The sequence below is a fragment of the Phascolarctos cinereus genome, unplaced genomic scaffold, assembly GCF_003287225.1.
Source record: "Phascolarctos cinereus isolate Bilbo 61053 unplaced genomic scaffold, phaCin_HiC Scaffold_1;HRSCAF=81, whole genome shotgun sequence".
NCBI lineage: Eukaryota > Metazoa > Chordata > Mammalia > Diprotodontia > Phascolarctidae > Phascolarctos > Phascolarctos cinereus.
The window spans coordinates 159,995,627-160,014,087 of record NW_027555514.1 but is presented as its reverse complement, the minus strand read 5'-3'; the positions used below and the strand labels follow the sequence as shown (position 1 = coordinate 160,014,087).

Below are 18,461 nucleotides of genomic sequence, written 5' to 3'. Positions count from 1 at the left end.
CCCTTGTACCTTTCCTCTCATTATTGGGTTCTCTTACTGTTTAATTCTTTTCTTGCTGTCACCGGCACTCTCATTTACTCAGGTTATTCACCCCTCACCTTCCAAATTCAATGTTGTCAAGTCTTGTCAAATTTTGCCTCCTCCTTCCAATCTATCCACACTGTTCCTACCCTTGAGCTGGCATCTACCCGTATTACTGTAATATTCCCTCCCTATAATGTCTCCATCCTCCACATTGCTGCCAGACTTAGCTTCCGTAACACCAATCTTATTGCTCAATTCCCCTTTTCAGAACTGTATAGTGGTTCCCTATTGCCTTCATTCATGGCCTTCCATAATCTGTACTCCTGAACGCATAATTTAATACTCTCTCCACTGCAGAGGATGGTTCTGGGTAGAAGTCTGTCATTCTCGTACTCTTGTTGTTCAATTATTTTTCAGTTGTGTCCGATTTCTCATGACCCCATTTAGGGTTTTCTTGGCAAAAATACTCGAGTGGTTTGCCATTTTCTTCTACAGCTCATTTTACAGTTGAGGAAACTGAGGTAAACAGGGTTAAGTGACTTACCAGGGTCATACAGCTTGTAAATGTCTGAGGCTGGATTTGAACTCAGGAAAATGAGTCTCCCCGAACTTTATCTACTGTGCCACCTAGCTGCCCCCGTACTCTTTTCTAACAGCCAGTACAACTAACAAGTCTAAATATAACCCCAACTGCATTACTGCCAGGAAAGAAATGATAAATAATAAATATTGATTTTAGGTAGGATGAGGATCAGAAATGAATTGACTCCTAATGTGATAAAACCTTCAATTGATATTTATCCCTAAGGACAACAATTTTTACTATTCAATGAATTATGAAGCCAATTATAGACACTTGCATGTGTTTGATGAATGTCAATCAGAAATACCTGGAAACTTCTCCAATGATTAAATTTCAAGTATGGCAAGATTTGGGCTTCCTAAGTTTTTCAGTGAAATAAAATTTGGTGGCTAGGAAAATAATTATAATAGTAACCTCTGTTAACATGGGGGATACACTTCAAAAACACTCTTTGTTCAAACAAACTAGTTTACAAAGACATGAATTAGATACAATTGGATGCTTTCTAGAACTTTGAAAAAAAGGAGGTTAGGGTATTAAAGTCAATTAAATATTAACTAAAACTTCAAGGAGCTCTGGGAAATTTGGGGCAAAGATAGAAGAATGGAAAATGAAAGTTAGGAGAATGCTGTAGAGGACCTGAATTATCCTGAGATTGGGGAAATTGAAGGAAGGTCTTTGGTTTTGGAAGGAGCTTATGACGATTTGGTGCTCACCTAGCCCCTAAAGTTCCAGGAATATGTCTCTAGAAGTCGAGAGAGCATGGCCTAATAGATAGAGCCATGGACTTGGAGTGAAGCTCTGGGTTCAAATACTACCTCAGATAGCAGCTATGTGGGCTGTGAACAATTTAACTGAACCGTTCTGTGACTCCTGTTTCCTCATCTGTAAAATGATGGGGTTGGGACTCAAAGGTTTTTAAGGTCCCTACTTATCAATGTTATCTTTTGGCTTGGTTTTACAAATTAGATTCAGGGGTCCTTCTAATTATACCCTAAATTTCTCTGCCTGCTTACTAATGATTCCCAAATTCTTTTTATCCCATAGTAAGAGATCAAATGTTTAAAAAGCTAGCTGAGGTAACAATCTGACAAATTACTTCACAGGAAGTTATGATCGATTAATGCCAACAATTGATAAATCTTTTCTTGGTTTGATAGCAGAGAGGGAGGGGCAGAAGGAAGGTACTAGGTATCTAAAGGTAAGAGAGGGGAATTGGCCCCACTGGGGAAAAGGACCAACTTCACAATTTCACTTAGGGTTCACCTTGTTTACCTTAACAATGGCTGGTCAAAAAGAAATTAAGTGAGCAGATATTTGTAAATCTAATAAGCTAAGAAACTGTAAGTTATTAATGTAATTGCTGCTTTCCACATGTGTGAAACTTAATATATCATTTTAATACAAGGGTAGCACTTGAGGGCCTGGGAAGCAGTGACTTACATACATTGCTGTGACCAAAACTTTGTCCATAGTGCAAAACAAACTGTAGAATAGTTATTGTCTGGGCAATCTGGGTCCTTAAATATTCTGTTTGAATTATACAGATACTAACTTAATGATATATTTATTATTATTAAATGAAACATTGCTGTACAAGCATTGTTATTACAAGGAGACCATGTATAGTGGAAAGAAGAAATAAATTTGGGCTAGAGAAACTGAGTTCCTGTCTTGACTACTTATTATCTGTTTGAACTTTCATCCCCTTGATCTCTCTTACCTCAGTTTCTTCAATTGTAAAATGAAGGGGTTAACCTAGATCAAAGTTGTCAAGCACACTGCTGGCTGTATGCAGCTCACAGCACTCTTGAGTGCAGCCCAAACCAAATGAAATGTAATTGGGAAATATTTAACTAAATAAACAAAAAATACAATAAAACAAAGATAATATGAAAACAGCTTTCTAAGTCAGGATGCACCCTTCAGGGATCCTTATCTATGATGTAGTGGCTCTCCTAACACCACTGGTCTAGATGATATCTAAGGTTCCTTCCAGTTTCAAGTCCTGTGAATTAAAGGATGAGACAACCTGGATACTTTTTTTGTTCAGAAAGTAAAATGATTCTTAAACATAATTTTACCATTCCAGCTTAATGTAGCCATATGTTTTTAAGTACTATGAAACCTTTTTAACTGAAGTATCATTGTATGGGTCTATTGCTGTCAAGTAAAAAGATTTCAAGTGAATTTTCAAAAACTCTTTCCTAAGCTAGATTTTTTTTTTTTACCATTTCTAAACTGGCAATCAAGCATTTCCTGAGAACTTGGCTCTCCAGGGAATCTTCAAAGATTGCTGGCATTCCAGAAACCCATGCTAGCCACATGTTCTCTCTCAGCTTTGCAGAACACTATGGAACTCATTTGAATGTCAAAAAAAAAAAGTCTGTCCCATTGTGTTACAACATCTGGCTAGTACACTGAGGTACTTTGTAAGGGATACAGCCCATAATGGGAAACAGCCAGCAACATGTATTTGTGATAACTTGAGCTCAAGAGTTAGGGGGAATACCTACCTCCCTACTTCCCCCACAAAAAATCACCAACATATGTAGAATGGATGCCACATGCCTTCAATTCTCACCTTCCCATATAATACCAACAATACCAAGTCGTTGCAGAGACTTTTGCTGTAATGCAGTTTGCTACAGAGAGCTGATATTAGACTATTAGACAGAGACATTAATAATGCAGCCCTATTCCAACCTTCAAAGTCTGGTTTCTATTTCATCTCCAAGAAGGGTGAGGGGCAATTGTTGAGCTTTGACAATGTTTAGAGGTTGTTTTGCTTATCTGGATGCTCATCTGTATTCTGCAGCATCACCAGGTTTCTTCCTCTTTCTCTTTTCCCCATCCTGAATTATGATCCCGTAACATCAGTCCCATTAGGCAATTGGGAGGAACAGCTATGTAATAGAAAAAGCAGTGGACAGTACTCCTGAAAATATCAGGAGATGATCTGTTTAGATCATAGGATTACTGAATTATAGATTCAGAGGTAAAAGGGGCCTAAGAAATCATCTAGGCCAGCTCTCTTCTTTTACAGACAGAGATTAAGGTTTAGAAAGATTCTTCGTACATCCATTAAGGGACAGAGCTGGAATTTGAACTCAGATCACATGCTAGATGGCACAGTGGATAGGGCAATGGGTGGGGAGTCAGGAAAACTTGAGTTCAAAGGTGGCCTCAGACATTTATGAACTGTGTGACCCTGAGCATGTCACTTAACCCTGTTTGCCTCAGTTTCCTCATCTGTAAAATGGGCTGGCGAAGGAAAGGGCAAATCACTCCAGTATCTTTGGCAAGAAAATTCCAAATGGGGTCATGAAGAATGGGACGTGACTGAACAACAACAACCTGTGACTCTAGTATAAATCCTTAGGCTTAGAAGGTAAAATGGGATGAAGGACTTCTGATAGACAAACCCTTCATCCATCAGCCAAATGCAAACTGAACTATGTGTACACCATAGACAATGATAAAATCTTAGGCAAGCATGTTTGACTCTAAGAAAACTAACAGACAAATGAAGAGGGGGTAACATTACCAAATAATGCTTTGCTTTACAAATGGATTTACTGAAGGAATCGTTAAGTAGTGGCTCTCTACTCTCATTTTTTCCCCAGTACATTTAGCTATGTGACCCTGAGTTAACCATAATAAACCTCAGTTTTCTCATCTATAAAATGAGATAACTGTGTGTGAAATAATTTGTCAGATTTCACCTCAGCTAGTCATTAGCTTTTTAACCATTTTATCTCTTATTATGGGATAAAAATAGTTTTGGAGTCATTACTAAGCAGGCAGAGAAATTTAGGGTATGGTTAGAAGGACCCCTGAATCTAATTTGTAAAACCAGACCTAAAGATAACCTTGATAAATAGGGACCTTTAAGACCTTTGAGTCCCAACCCCCTCATTTTACAGATGAGGAAACAGGAGTCACAAAATGGTTCAGTTAAACTGCAGTTATGTTTATGTTATGTTCAGTTATTATTATGCTTCAGTTTACAAAAATTTCATTTCCATGTAGTTTTTCAGGAACTTGCATAAATTGGGGAAAATTTGTTTTCTTATCGGTTGGCTTCTCTGTAAGGTTAAAGTTAGGATAGGAAGCTGCCTGCGTTATTTATTTCGACCTGTAACTGACATTTTGAAGTCTGGAGGCCCCAGCGTTGTTTTGCTAATAGTTAAGGGAAACAGTTTCACAGCACATTGCATGTAGCAGGTGCTCAGTTAAGTGTCAAACTGAATGGACTCCCATAGAGTCCACTTGAGCAAAGCAGTTTGTTCCAGCTTTAAACTCTGGTGATCATAGGATTGATTATACCCAAGCCCCCAAATCATCGAGGCAAAGGTTAATGGGGAAATGGGGTTAGGTCTGAACAAGTTCAAAGTCAAAGAGTAGAGGAGAATCAACATGGCAGACAGGAATGAAAATCAGTGGAAGGATCCAGGTACAGTATACAGATATTATGAAGAGGAAAACAAGGCTAGCTCTCCCCTTTGCTCTTCTACCAGGTGGTCTCAAGGGTGCAGAAGAACTTGAACACATTATAATGTACATACTTGGTATTCGCAATTTGTCCCTTGAGGAAACAGGTTAGCTGGTGCTCTAAGCCCAACTCAAACTCTATTCATCCTTGCAGGGACCTATTTAACATTAAATGTTGGCCACAAACATACTTAGTCACTGCCTCCTACATTCCCCACCCATGACTCAAGAGTTGGTATGTGACCTCATCCCTTTTGTCCAAGCATAGTTAACCATGTAAGTATATATTTCCTGTTTGGGGCATGGAAATTCCTGTTGCTGGGAAATCCTAAAGTTTCTCCCTCCTTTCCCACCACCATACTGCATTTGCAGGGCCCTCTTTATTCTTCCTGTTCTCTTTGCCAAAGTCAGTCGGCTCAATTCCCTATACTGTGACCTTATAGTTCAAACTCTTCCACAGTCTCCATTCAATCAGTGAACACCACCTATAGATATAATCTTTAGGATTAAGCTGCCCTGTAAACAGGAAGTTCTCAGACAGTTGGAATTCAAGGTCCTAATCCTTCCTTTTTTTTAAAGTCTTCCTAACTCTAACAGACATTTTAAGGGGCTAGGCTGAAAGTGAAATCAAAGTACAAATAGCTTAATGAAGCTAAGGAAATAATAACAATAGCAGATATTTAACTAGCACTTTACGTTTTGCCAGGTGCTTTACACAGGTCACAAGAACTCAGTGGGGTAGGTGCTGTTCTTATCCTGATTACACCAATGATGAAAAAGAGACCAAAAAAAGAGAGGTTAAATAACTTTGGGTAACACAGCCAGTATGTCTTCAGAGGTACCATTTAAACTCGGGTTATCCTGACTCCAATTCCAACCTACTAATACACTATGCCAAGCTGGCCTCTCCCAATAGGTCAAGGGTGGAGGTGTTATTCAATTTGCTAAGCTCAGCAATGCTGAGGCAAAGTGTCTTTTAACGATATTTATATGTACCTTCCATGCACATATCCTTCCCTCTGTTGATTATCTCTAATTTATCTTGTATATTACTTGTTTGTACATAGTTATTTGCATATTGTCTCCTCCATTAGATCATGAGTTCCTCAAGGGTAGGTACTGTCTTTTACCTTTCTTTGTATCCATAGGACTTAGCACAATGCCTCGCACATAGTAACTATTTATTCTACTGTAACTGATTATTAAATGTTTAACCTGTTGATTGACAGTTGCAAATAATACCTAAGAATACACAGAATGATATGTGAAAAGGCAGCTATGTAAGTGGGACCCTTGTGTCAGAGACTTTCTGCAACCTAAAGAACTCTGGCTAGTCAGGTATTAAGTTAGAACTCAGGTACTTAAATGCTTATTGAATGAGTAATGATGCTACACCTCTACATCACCTCCTCTTATGGATAGATCAACTCCTTTTCACCTCATTAATTCAATAACTGGCAAGCTCCAGCTAGGGATGGAGGACAGAATGCTCTTCCTTAAGGAGGTAAGGGAAAGGAGAAAAAATAAAGAACTTTGCATGGTACTTTCAATGGCATCACCATTTCTTGGTACATTCTACTTAGTGAGGTCTAGCATGAGTGCGACAGTAATGAGTGAGCTATGGCTCCTAGTGAAAGGATATGTAAGAACTCTGGCTTTCTTTATCTATCATCTCAGCATTATCTATTTCCCTCTTTCTGACTTCCTGATGAGAACAGTGGAAGCAAGAAAGGAACAGGTTTCTCTGGAGATGAAAGGAGAGAAAGGCAATGAAGATATATAAATAAGCTGCTGGTGTTAATATCACCATTCCCACTCCCTGGACAATTTTAATGGTGCAGTAAGCTGATAGATTATTAATGAGTGGCATCTATAATCAGAGAAGACTAAAGTAAGAAAAAAAAGGGTCAGAGAAAGAATGGAACATGACAATTTGAGAAAGTTGGGCGGTGAGGTTTTGCTGTCATTTGGCATAGAAGAGAAAACCAGAAAGATGGTAGAATTCTAGAGATTTGCCCTCGCTTGGGTCACATTCCCAAGCTGAGGAGTGTCATGCAGAATGGCTAGAAGTTGGAAAAATAATTCTCTTGCTGGTTGAAGGGGATGAGGATTGAGGAAAGGCCATTAGATATAGCAATTTAGAGTCTCTGGTATCTTTGGAGAGAAACATGTGTCAAGCACCTTTCTTTTGTATACCAACATGTCTTCCCCCTGCCTCCCACCCTCCCTTTTTCATCTGTTGAAATCCTAGTTATCCCTTAAGGCTTAGCTCAAATTCCACTTCTTAGGATCAGGATCATAGATTTGGAACTTGGCAACAACTTAAGGGCATCTAGTTCAAGTGACTCCATTTTGGTGGGGGGGGGGAGAAAAGCTTCTCAAAATCAGTCTTAAAATTATAAATATCTATTGATAACTTTTGTTTTTATATTACCTTCATTTCCAAATATATTCCTTTCTCTTTTCTTATGTAGAGAGTCATCCCTTGTAACAAAAGATAAGAAAAGAAGTGGAATAGGAGAAAAGGGAGGAAGTTTCTCAAAACCAATCAATACATCATCTGAATTTGACAGTAAATGGAATATTCCACACCCACAGCCCCCCATCTTTCCAAAGAGGGTAGGGAGGTTCATTTTTCTCATATTGTCTTTGGGGCTGAGCTTGGCCAACCTCCTGATTTTGATAGATGAGGAAACTGAAGCTCAGAGAGATGAAGTGACTTCCCCAAGGTCACCCAGGTAGTAAGTAGGAGAACCAGGATGTAAAACTAGGTCTCCTGACTCCAATGCCAGCACTTTGGTCACTATACCTTACCAAGATTTTAGAGTTGGAAAGCACCTTAGACCTGACATCAAGTCTTAACATCCTTATTTTTTAGAAAAAGAAATGGGGGCTCTGACAGTTTAAGTGATTTACCCAGGATTACAGCTAGTGTATGAAGCAATATTTGATCTTGGGTTTTCCTGATTCCAGATTCTGCACTCTATCCACTATACTGTCTTGCTAAGTTAAATGAGTTATGTAAGGTCTCACACTTTTATACCTAGTGTTTTCTTAACTACCAAGCTACCTTTCACTCCTCTGAGATCCTACTGCTCCATCTTTGTATTCTTCTTCTGGCACATATGAAATGCTGTCTTGTATTATAGTTCAATAGAACTCAATTCCTCCAATAGAATCTAAGCGCTTTGACAGCAATGATTATCTAGCTCTTGAATTTATGTCTCTAGCAACTAGTTTTGGCACATAATTGGTGCTAATCCATTTTTAGATATTGTTGCTACATGTGTATGTTTTCTTCTACTCTAATATATAAAAATTGTTGGTTGAATACTGGTCAAAAACCAGTTTGAAATGATGAACTATCTCCTCCAGAAAGGTATGACTTGGAAGCTAGCATGGTCAGTCTTGCTAAGGGGAATCTTGTTCAGGCATTCAACAAACATACATTAAAGCAATTGTTACGTTCAAGACACATGCAATATAGTCTATAGTAGAGATGGTTTCTTATGCATCTGGGTTTTAAAAGATACAGAAAATTTGGGGTCAGCATCTATTTTATTCATCTTTGTATCCCCTTTAGAACCTAAGATGTTGTTTAGCCATTTTCTATTGTGTCCAACTCTTCATGACCCCATTTGAGGTTTTCTTGGCAAAAATATTAGAGTGGTTTGCCATTTCCTTTTCCAGCTCATTTTACAGATGAGAAACTGAGGCAAATAGGGTTAGGTGACTTGCCCAGGGTCACACAGCTAGTAGGTGTCTGAAGACAGATTTGAACTCAAGATGAGCCTTCCTGACTCCAGTCCCAGCATTTTATCCACTGCATTACCTAGTTGCCCTAACCTAAGATGATGCCTTGCTCAATATATTTCATTATAATTTTAAAAAAAATAATTTATTTAGCTTTGAACATTCACTTCCATAAGATTTTGAGTTTTAAATTTTCTCCCTCTTTCTCCTGCCCCCCCCGATGGCCTGCCATCTGATATAGGCTCTACTTATACATTCATATTAAGTATATTTTCCCATTAGTCATGATGTAAAGAACAATTAGAACTAATGGGAGAACCACGAGAATGAAGCAATAAAACAAAACAACAAAGGAAAAGGAGAGCAAACAGTATGCTGCCATCTGCATTCAGATTCCATAGTTCTTTCTTTGCATGTGGATAACATTTTCCACCATGAGGCTTTTGGAGTTGTCTTAGATTCTTGCATTGCTGAGAAGAGCCAAGTCTATCAAAGTTAGTCATCGCACAGTGTGGCTGTTACTGTGTACAACATTCTCCTGATTCTGCTCATTTCACTCAGCATCAGTTTATAAAAGTCTTTGCAGGTTTTTCTGAAGTCAGCATGTTCATCATTTCTTATAGCACAATAGTATTCCATTACATTCATATACCACAACTTGTTCAGTCATTCCCCAACTGATGGGCATTCTCTCAATTTCTAATTCTTTGCCACCACAATAAGAGCTGCTATAAATAAATTTTGTTATATTTAAAAAAAACAAGTTAATTCTCTGTTTCTCTTAAGTATACTATCTTGTTCTTTCAATGCCAGTGTTTCTCTCTAAAAACAGGGAAATCGCTTATCATAGCAATAATTCATGATCCTGATTCAATACTCTTGGAAAACTTAGTGTCCATACTTCTCTGCCCTGTAAAAAAAGTTTTGTTTCTTCTACTACAGTGGAAAGAGGACTTATAAATCACTTATGGAGCACCACTGAGGGATTCAGTCTTAGAGGTAGAGAAAAAGTGGTGCATTGCCTCTAGTCCAATATTGGGGCAGTTTAGAAAAGAGCTATTTTGTTTTATTGGGGCACCTCCTAAGCCCATGAGGCAATGGATTTCTTTGATGCCGTGTGAGGTTGAGAGGGAGCAATTTTAGTTCTGTAAAATTCTTGCATAAAAAGGAGTAGGAGTTCTAAAAGCAGAGTGTCAATAGTAGAATTCAGTCTTCTAGATATAATGAAAAAACAACCAGTGCAACAAGTGAGTGTATGTGAAAATGGAAAGGAGCAAGGCAAACATAACTAGTTATTTTGAACCTGAATGGCCTTGAAACATTTTCATGTTAGGAAGATACTACTAGGGTACAGACAGCTAGGTGGTACAGTGGCTAGAGTGCTGGACCTGGAGTCTGAAAGACCTAAGTTCAAATCTGGCCTCAGACATTTATTAGCTGTGTGACTCTGGGCAAGTCACTTAACCTTGTTTGCCTCAGTTTCCTCATCTGTGAAATGAACTGGAGAAGGAAATGGCAAACCACTTCAGTATCTTTGCCAAGAAAACCCCAAATGGGGTGACAGAGAATCTGACAGGATTGAAATGACTCAATAACACCACGGTATACTAAGGCTGTTTAAAGTATAACGAAGGAGCCACACCCAAAGTATCGCAGATTCAGGAAAATCTATCCTTAATTCAAAAGCCCTCAAGCCAAGGAGATGCCAGATTCTCCCTTCATTAACTCATTCTTTTACAACCCTTGACAACTCCCACCTTCAGGAAATTCTTAAATTTAACTTAAAAAGTTCAGTTACAGCCTACATCTGTTTCCTCTTTCTTTGTCCTTAAAAGATTCTCCCCAACAAATACACGCCAGGCAGGAAAAGAGAATAACATGCATTGCTTTGCAGTTTACCTAGGATATTCCTCAAAACCCCATGAGTTAGGTAATTTAAGTCTTTATAATCACCACTTTGCAGATAAGGACACTGAGGTAGAGAAAAGTTAAGTGATATGCCCAACTTCACACAGAAAAGGGCAGAGTAGGACTGAAATCCAGCCTTTCTTAGAGCCAAGTTAGTGTTCCTTTCATTACACCAAGCTCCCCTTCAAAAGTGAATAAAAATGCAGAAGCAATAGTGCCATTAAATGGTTAGTATTTTTACACAACTATTAGCAGTTTACAGAAGCAAGTACTTCTTATGCTCAAGATTACTTTTTTATGGTATAGTTCTAAATCTAGCTATATATGTGTGAGCTAGTGTATGGCAGAATGGTTAAAGGGCCAGCCCTTGAAGTCATAAAGAGATTCAAAGAGGTTCAAATAGTATTTATACCAAATGCTAGTTGTGATACCATGGACAAGTCATTAAATTTCTCAATGCCTTGATCTTCTGAGTCTACACTGGAAGGAACCCCTTATCATTAAGAAATCACAAGCTTGACTTTCCTCCCTAAACATGTGTTTAGGGATAGATAGATACATACATACATCTATCTAACATCCTAACGTCTGCTATTGCACATGTGGTCCACTGAAATGAAAGGGAACACACAGCTAACACGGTCTTGTCCATTACCTCAGCAGAGCAACAAAAAGCAGGACAAGGCAGAGGAAGCCAGGACAATAAGTCTCAGGAAGAGATTTCCATGAGAGTTCCTTAATTTGGAATTTGAATTTCTGGGTTAGAGTTCTGATTGGCCAAAATAATAGTGGAGACTGAAAGGAACGTCTATTATTGATTAGCAAATTCTCAGGTCAAACATGCCTTTTTTTCAGCCAGGTATTCATGAGTGTACAGGAGCCAGAGACAGCTAGTCAATGACATGCCTGTGGCTTTAGGGGGATGAACTTACATAATTTTAAGTCCTAACATGTGAGTTACTGACCATTCACACTTTTAAGGATTTGCTGAAGTATTATCAAGAATTCAGAAGCAGAAATTCAATCCCCTCAAATTCTAAGTGTCTTAAAGACATTTTGTGGTAGAATTATACACATTTTACAGTCATCCCTTCCACATCACAACTTTCCCCATTGAAGTTTCAGTATGTCAGGTCAGCATAAGTAATCAAATAGGAATTTGGGGGGAGTTTTGCAGAAGCCTCAGATAACATGGGAAGGCCAGCAAATGACAGAAAAAGTTTAAAAACTAAGAAATGAATAAAATATATGTATAGTATTATATAATATCAACATATTTTATCTTTGAATATTGTAAACACCCCATAAAAGAAAAAGAAAAAATTCCGACTTCTTCTCTGGTACAAAACGGGGCTCAAAAATTTTTACGAAGATTTCCCAGATCATAGGGGCACTGGGTCCCTAAATCCCACGGTGCGGAAGAGATAACTGTACTCTGTGACCCAGGGAAAGAAATGAGTTACTCAAAAACACACAGTGGGCAGATGAACATTGTAAACAGTAAAACCATCTGAGTCTTTGTCTATCAATTTGTATTCTCTTGATAATCTCCAACTCTTACCAATGAAATATAGAACTGACTTCTGGGCCCTATCTTCTCTATCTACAAGACTGTATTGTATTTCTCTCACTGGATAAGCCTTTTAAGATTTCAAATTGTTCATTGCCTTATAAATCAGAACATCTCTGGACCCAAAAAGGTCTCAGTCTTCTCATGCAGATACTTGATATAAAGCTGAGCATTTACCCCAAGCTTTCCCCATCAAACTTTCAACCTTTGTTCTGTTAAACTTGTGATGAGCCCCTACTTTGCTCCAGTGCCAATGGCTTGAAAATGCAATGCCCTATTTTAAGGCCTGTTACAAACATTTATGAACATCGAAGAATATTTAGCATCTGATATATTTTGGTGATTCAAGTCCAAATGAATCTGAACCACATGGATCAGATTTCTTTTTCATATCCTCACAAAGAAAAAAAATTTAGAAAAGTGGGCACAATGTCAAAATGTGTATGTTATTTAAAAATCAGATGGATGAGAAATCATCTTGCTACAACTATAGCACAAGTGTGTTAAACATAACAGGTACTTAAAATATATCTGTAGAATAAATAAAGATACTGTCCTTCTTAATAGTGTGATATAAAGTCTCATGACTTGAGTCAGAAGATCTAGGATCAAATACTACCTCTAACTTTTACCACCTATGTGACCATGGAGACATCACATAACTCTCTGGGCCTCAGTCACCTCATCTGTAATATGAAGGTATAGAACCAGATGGTTTCAGAGGTCCCTTCCATAGATCTATGATCCTATGAAATGTTTCTGAGTCTGATCGTACCTCTCTGGAGTAGAGACATAGACTCTGCATATCTTTAAACTAGCTTTTGACTAATCAGCAACTAATAGCTATGACCTTGTTACTCTAGGTTTTGTTTACCTAGTCTGAAATGTGACACAAAGGAGGATATCATGCCTTCTACTTAATAGTCCTTTGTTTTAAAATAATCCCCCCACCCCATGCCAAGCAATTAGGTACTATGGCAATAGGTCCCTTGGGAATGTTATACTACGACAGATTGTATATGGAAACTAGTACAGAGACAGTATGTAGCTAACATAGGTAAACACACCATTTTCTCATGTTTTTTATGATTTAATATTTTTGCAAAAATCACAAACTGAAATAAGTTTTTCTATAGTCCAATTCAGCTTCAGGTTTCCACATATATCTTTGCCCTTCTTAGAATGAGGCAAATATTTTTATCCTGACCACATAAGGCAGGCAGGACATCAGATATAATTTTGGTGCCGTGTGAACCTTTATTTCCTGTTAGAGCACTGCTTCTTTTCAAAGCTATTAACATTCATAATAGACAATTAAGTTAAAAAAAAATTCCAAGCACACCTATACGTCCACACCTCAACTCCAATTCTTAACCATTCGGAAGAGGCTGAAGACTGCACAACTCTACCTCATTTAAATCCAGTTCACATGCAAGTCAAGCTATCACCTGTGATACTGGTCCTCTTCAAAAACTAAGGAGCGACAGAAACAATCAGCTCTGATCCTTAACCATTCTGAAGCCTCACTGAATAGCTGGAAATCTTGCATTCATGGAGCCCATGTTTATTTGAGCACATTTTGCTCAGCATCAGACTTCCTCTAAAATCCAAGACATGATTTAGTCCTTCACTACGGTCAAAAGTATAAATTATCAACTCTTAAGATTAATTGTTTGGATATTGACAGGTTTGAATAATGTATATGCAACTGGGGAAAGGGGAGAGGAGGGTGGATGAGAATGACTGTTTTTTTCTCTCTCTACATCTCCCACTGACACAATGTCTTGTCTCCCCATCTCCCACCCTAAGAATGTGCCCAGAGCTTTTTCCAAAATCAATGAACGGTAAAAGGCATAATTTTAACCCACTGACACACTGTAGTCACTGCAGTGGTGAAATATGATAGATGATGAAATGCCACATAGTAACACCACAAGAATCTTAGCTGGGAAGTTGGCAATAGGGTATCCAATATTCATTTGTATACAATTCCAATCCAGAGCAAAAAATAGAGTTAAGCCAGGAAATTACTAAGTCTTGGAAGTTTTATAGTTATACACTCAGGTCTGAAGATCTAACTATATTTTAGGGCTCTGAAGAAATGAATGGATTTTCCAAAGAAGTCTGAACTAAAAACCAGGGACTTGGGGAAAAGGGGAGGGGGGCAGAATAATTCTAATTTCACTTCTGACTTATCAGACATGATTTGTTCTCTTTTATACAATATTCACTTTCTGGATCTGAATTTTCCCCGATGTAAAATACAGAGAAAATGTTGAGCCTTTTTAGAGGGATGAATAGGAAACTATTCTTAAAAAGAGAAAACAAAGGGAGTAGCTAATTGTCTTTATAAAATATGTGAAGACAAGTGGAGAATGCTGACAGCTGTTTTCCATCCACATTTAACATGAAAAAACAAATTGGCTTAACTTGAAGCAGGAGGCATTTAGGCTAGGTATGAGGAAAATCTTCCAAGTAGTAGGAGTAGTTATAATAAGATTTGCTAACGGTTGTTGTGGACTTTTATTTAACATCAGTCCAGTTATACATCTGTCTACAATAGTTTAACTAAGGTGAAAATGGAAGTGGGGGAGAACTCAATCAGAATTTCACAACTAGTATGTCCTGGCCATGTATTCTAGAGAGAATACATTTGAAAACCAAGATTTTTTTTCTCCCATTTGGAAATAGGTTGAAAACAAGATTTTCAAAAATTTAATTAAAAAAGAAAACTCTTAAAAATAAACCAAAAGTAATTTACCTGTACTAGTAGTTCCAGCTTTCTGTCATCAAGAAGATGGACTTGACACCGGCGCCCCTCCGTCATCTAAGAGAAAAAGAGTCAGAATCGTGAGTTTTTCAAAAGCCTTGGAAGCTTTCAGATAGTCACCCTTACTCAACCAACATTCATTATGCTCTTACTGTAAGCAAAGCATTGTATTAGACACTAGAAACACAAGTTTAAAAAAAATCAAACAGCACTTAATCTCAAGGTACTTTCATTCTTCTAGATACATAGGACCTTATACACCAAAAAGTAAGTAAATACAATTTAATTCAAGCAGAGGGACAGAACTAACAACATTAATGGGCAGCTAGGTGGTGCAGTGAATAGAGTGCCAGGCCTAGAGTTAGGAAGACCTGAGTTCAAATCTGGATTCAGACACTTACTAGCAGTGTGACCCTAGGCAAGTCACTTAACCCTGTTGGCCTCAGTTTCCTCATCTGTAAAATGAACTGTAGAAGGAAATGTCAAACCACTCCAACATCTTTTTTATTTCTTTCTTTATTTATTTTTAGGCAATTGGGGTTAAATGACTTGTCCAGGGTCACACAGCTAGTAAGTGTCAAGCGTTTGGTCTGAGGCCGGATCTGAACTCAGGTCCTTCTGACTTCAGGGCTGGTGCTCTATCAACTGCACCACCTAACTGCCCCCCCAGCATCTTTGCCAAGAAAACCCCAAATGGAGTCATGAGACTGAAGAACAAAAATAACATTAACACCCAGTACCAATGAGATTTGGACCAGCAAACCAGGTGTACACACACACACACACACACACACACACGCCACATACCCCTTCTCCAGGTGCCTATAGTCTCGTGTGTGTGTGTGTGTGTGTGTGTGTGTGTGTGTGTGTGTGTTTGCGGCCCCAGGATAACCTCTGTGATGCTAATAGTCATTGCTTCTTTAATCTCCTGCCCTCCTTAGACAAGAATAGTCCAACCACCAGGCCATCTGGCAAATGCATCATCTTTAAAAAAAAAATCTTTTCTTTCATTCAATGGAAGTAAAAGTACCCTTTCAGTCTTCACTCTACCCTTACTTAGTAGTACTAGTAGGTCCTTGGAGATAATGAAATGTACTTGTGTGCCTTGCCTTCACCAAGTAGAAAAAATCCTGTGAGACAGGACTGCATAGTCAACCTGACCTTCATTCTTTTGTGTCTTTCCAATCTATAAGTCTCTGCACCTAAAGTCCATTTATTTCCCCCATTAACATGCATCATTCCCCCCCCCCTGATTACCAGATGCTTCTGCTTAGACTCACCAAACTATTCCAACATGGAGAGACTCTGCAAAATGGATTAACCTTGCCTGATTAACCCTTTCCTACCTGGCCTTTCAGCAACTACTTTCTGCTAATCAGGGAAGGGGGCAAATGCACATGCATAACCTTCCTGTTCTGCTTTATTAATCACCCAACTGTAACGAAACTCTATCCAACCTATGTGGGCTCCCAGTGAGAAATGCCTCTAATTCTTCAGACAGATGGCAGAATATGAGAGGCAGAGGAGTATAGCAAAGAGCATTCTGGAATGCCAGACAGGCCTGGGTTCAAATTCTGCCTTGGACACTTTCAATATGTGTGACCCTGGGAACGTCACTTAATTTCGCCAAAACTCAGCTTTCTTACCAATAAAATGGGGATAATAGCTACTACTTCACTTATGTTATTGATTGAATGGCATAATTTATGTAAAAAACTTCATGAACCTTAAAGAGTTACGGAAGTGCTAAATATTATTAGGGTTAGAAGGAACCCTAGAGATTATATATCTTCTCTGCACACACACATTTGACAGATAAAGAAACTGAGATGGAAATGAATTGCTAAAAATTACATGGGTAATAATTAACAGCACTGTTCTTGAAATCCAGGCCCTCTGACTCTGTATCTCTTGGTACCACACCAAAGAAACCTGATGGGGGCCTTCTCAAGGTTTCCTTGTCTTGCTATAGGATCTGAGACAAAATAAAGTCTGTCTTACTTGGATGAGTTTCTGTGTCCCTGAATAATAAGTGACCTAGTACTTACCTACATCAAGAAAGAGCATACTGGGGCAGATAGGTGGCATAGTGGATAGAGCTCTGAAGTCAAGAGAACTGAACCTGAGTTCAAATCCGGCCTCAGACCAACACTTGATACTTACTAGCTGTGTGACCCTGGGCAAGTCACTTAACCCCAATTGCCAAAAAAAAATTAAAAAAGAAAAAAAAAAAAAGAAAGGCCTACCAAGGTAAGATTTAATCATACTTCAATATTTTAAAAGATTTGTATGTACACTGATAAAATCCTAACCTTCATGAATAAAGATCACAATGGTCCCATACCTAATCAACTAATTTCCTGCCCCAAGCAATCATCTAATCCAGCAATAAGCATTTATTAATCACCTACTACGTGCCAGGCACTGTGCTAGATGGACACACAGTATTCGTGAGTTTGCTGCGGCCAAAATAAACAAAAATATTGATAATTATGATAATGATTGTCATCATCATCATCAAATCATCATCTTCATCAACATCATGCTTATTCTTATCCTCATCGGTACCACTACTACTACCACCACCATCACCAGGTTTCCACATTTCTAGAGAATGTCTTTTCCAAACAGGCTACTCCTTAAAAAACAGTCTGACAGTCCATCACCAAGTCATGCTTCAAAGGGCTTGCTGGGCCTCACCAGGGCATGTGTACTGCTTGAGCAGTCTTTAAGATGCCAGCTGCTACTTTCATGGCATTTTGAGACAAACAGCATTAGTTGAGGTCAGACAATCATGAGAACAGAAATGAAAAGAATAAAATAGAGTAAGAATATAGCAAACCAGTCATGTTACATAATCTAAATTTGTCTCCAAATAGGATGACAACCTATTCTCATCTGGCTACACAAAGCATTTGTTCCAGAAAACTTTGTTTCCTCTGACAGATGTGATGCGCAGAGGATAGGTCCCTAAGCTCGAAGCCAAATTGTACTGCAGATCACGGGCATTCAATAAATATTTGTTGATCTGATTCTAAAAGTCGTTCAGCCTAATTTCCATCATTTCTCCATGGAAACTCAATGAGACTCAGGAGCCCGATGATACCTTACAAGCAAAAAGTAAATTCCCAGCTTTGCAATTCTACATAGCTACATGTAATAATAATGGGGGTACTTTGAGTATGCCCTCTGAATTTGAACAATTCAACATACGCTAGAAAGAACCCCAGATTACTGGAGTATAAGGCCCCAAAGCAAAATAGAGTCATATGCAACTAGCAACAGAAACATGTTATTTTGAAAACTCTTTTCATAGTATGAAGAACATTTCAGAAAAGAAAAATGTACAGGAAAAACAT

General features: G+C 38.3%; 1 protein-coding gene and 1 long non-coding RNA gene across 7 annotated transcripts in view; one reads left to right on the top strand and one right to left on the bottom strand.

Moving 5' to 3' along the window:
• Positions 1-18,461, bottom strand: part of FRMD4A (FERM domain containing 4A) — a 767,521-nt gene that overhangs the window by 240,667 nt on the left and 508,393 nt on the right. For all 6 annotated transcript variants that reach the window (XM_020999677.2, XM_020999676.2, XM_020999675.2 and 3 more), the window contains one exon: positions 15,094-15,159. In XM_020999677.2, the coding sequence (XP_020855336.1) occupies positions 15,094-15,159 (66 nt within the window). The remainder of the gene's footprint in view (positions 1-15,093; positions 15,160-18,461) is intronic.
• LOC110217333 (uncharacterized) overlaps positions 1-18,461 on the top strand; it is a 184,954-nt gene that overhangs the window by 165,279 nt on the left and 1,214 nt on the right. The window lies entirely within an intron of this gene.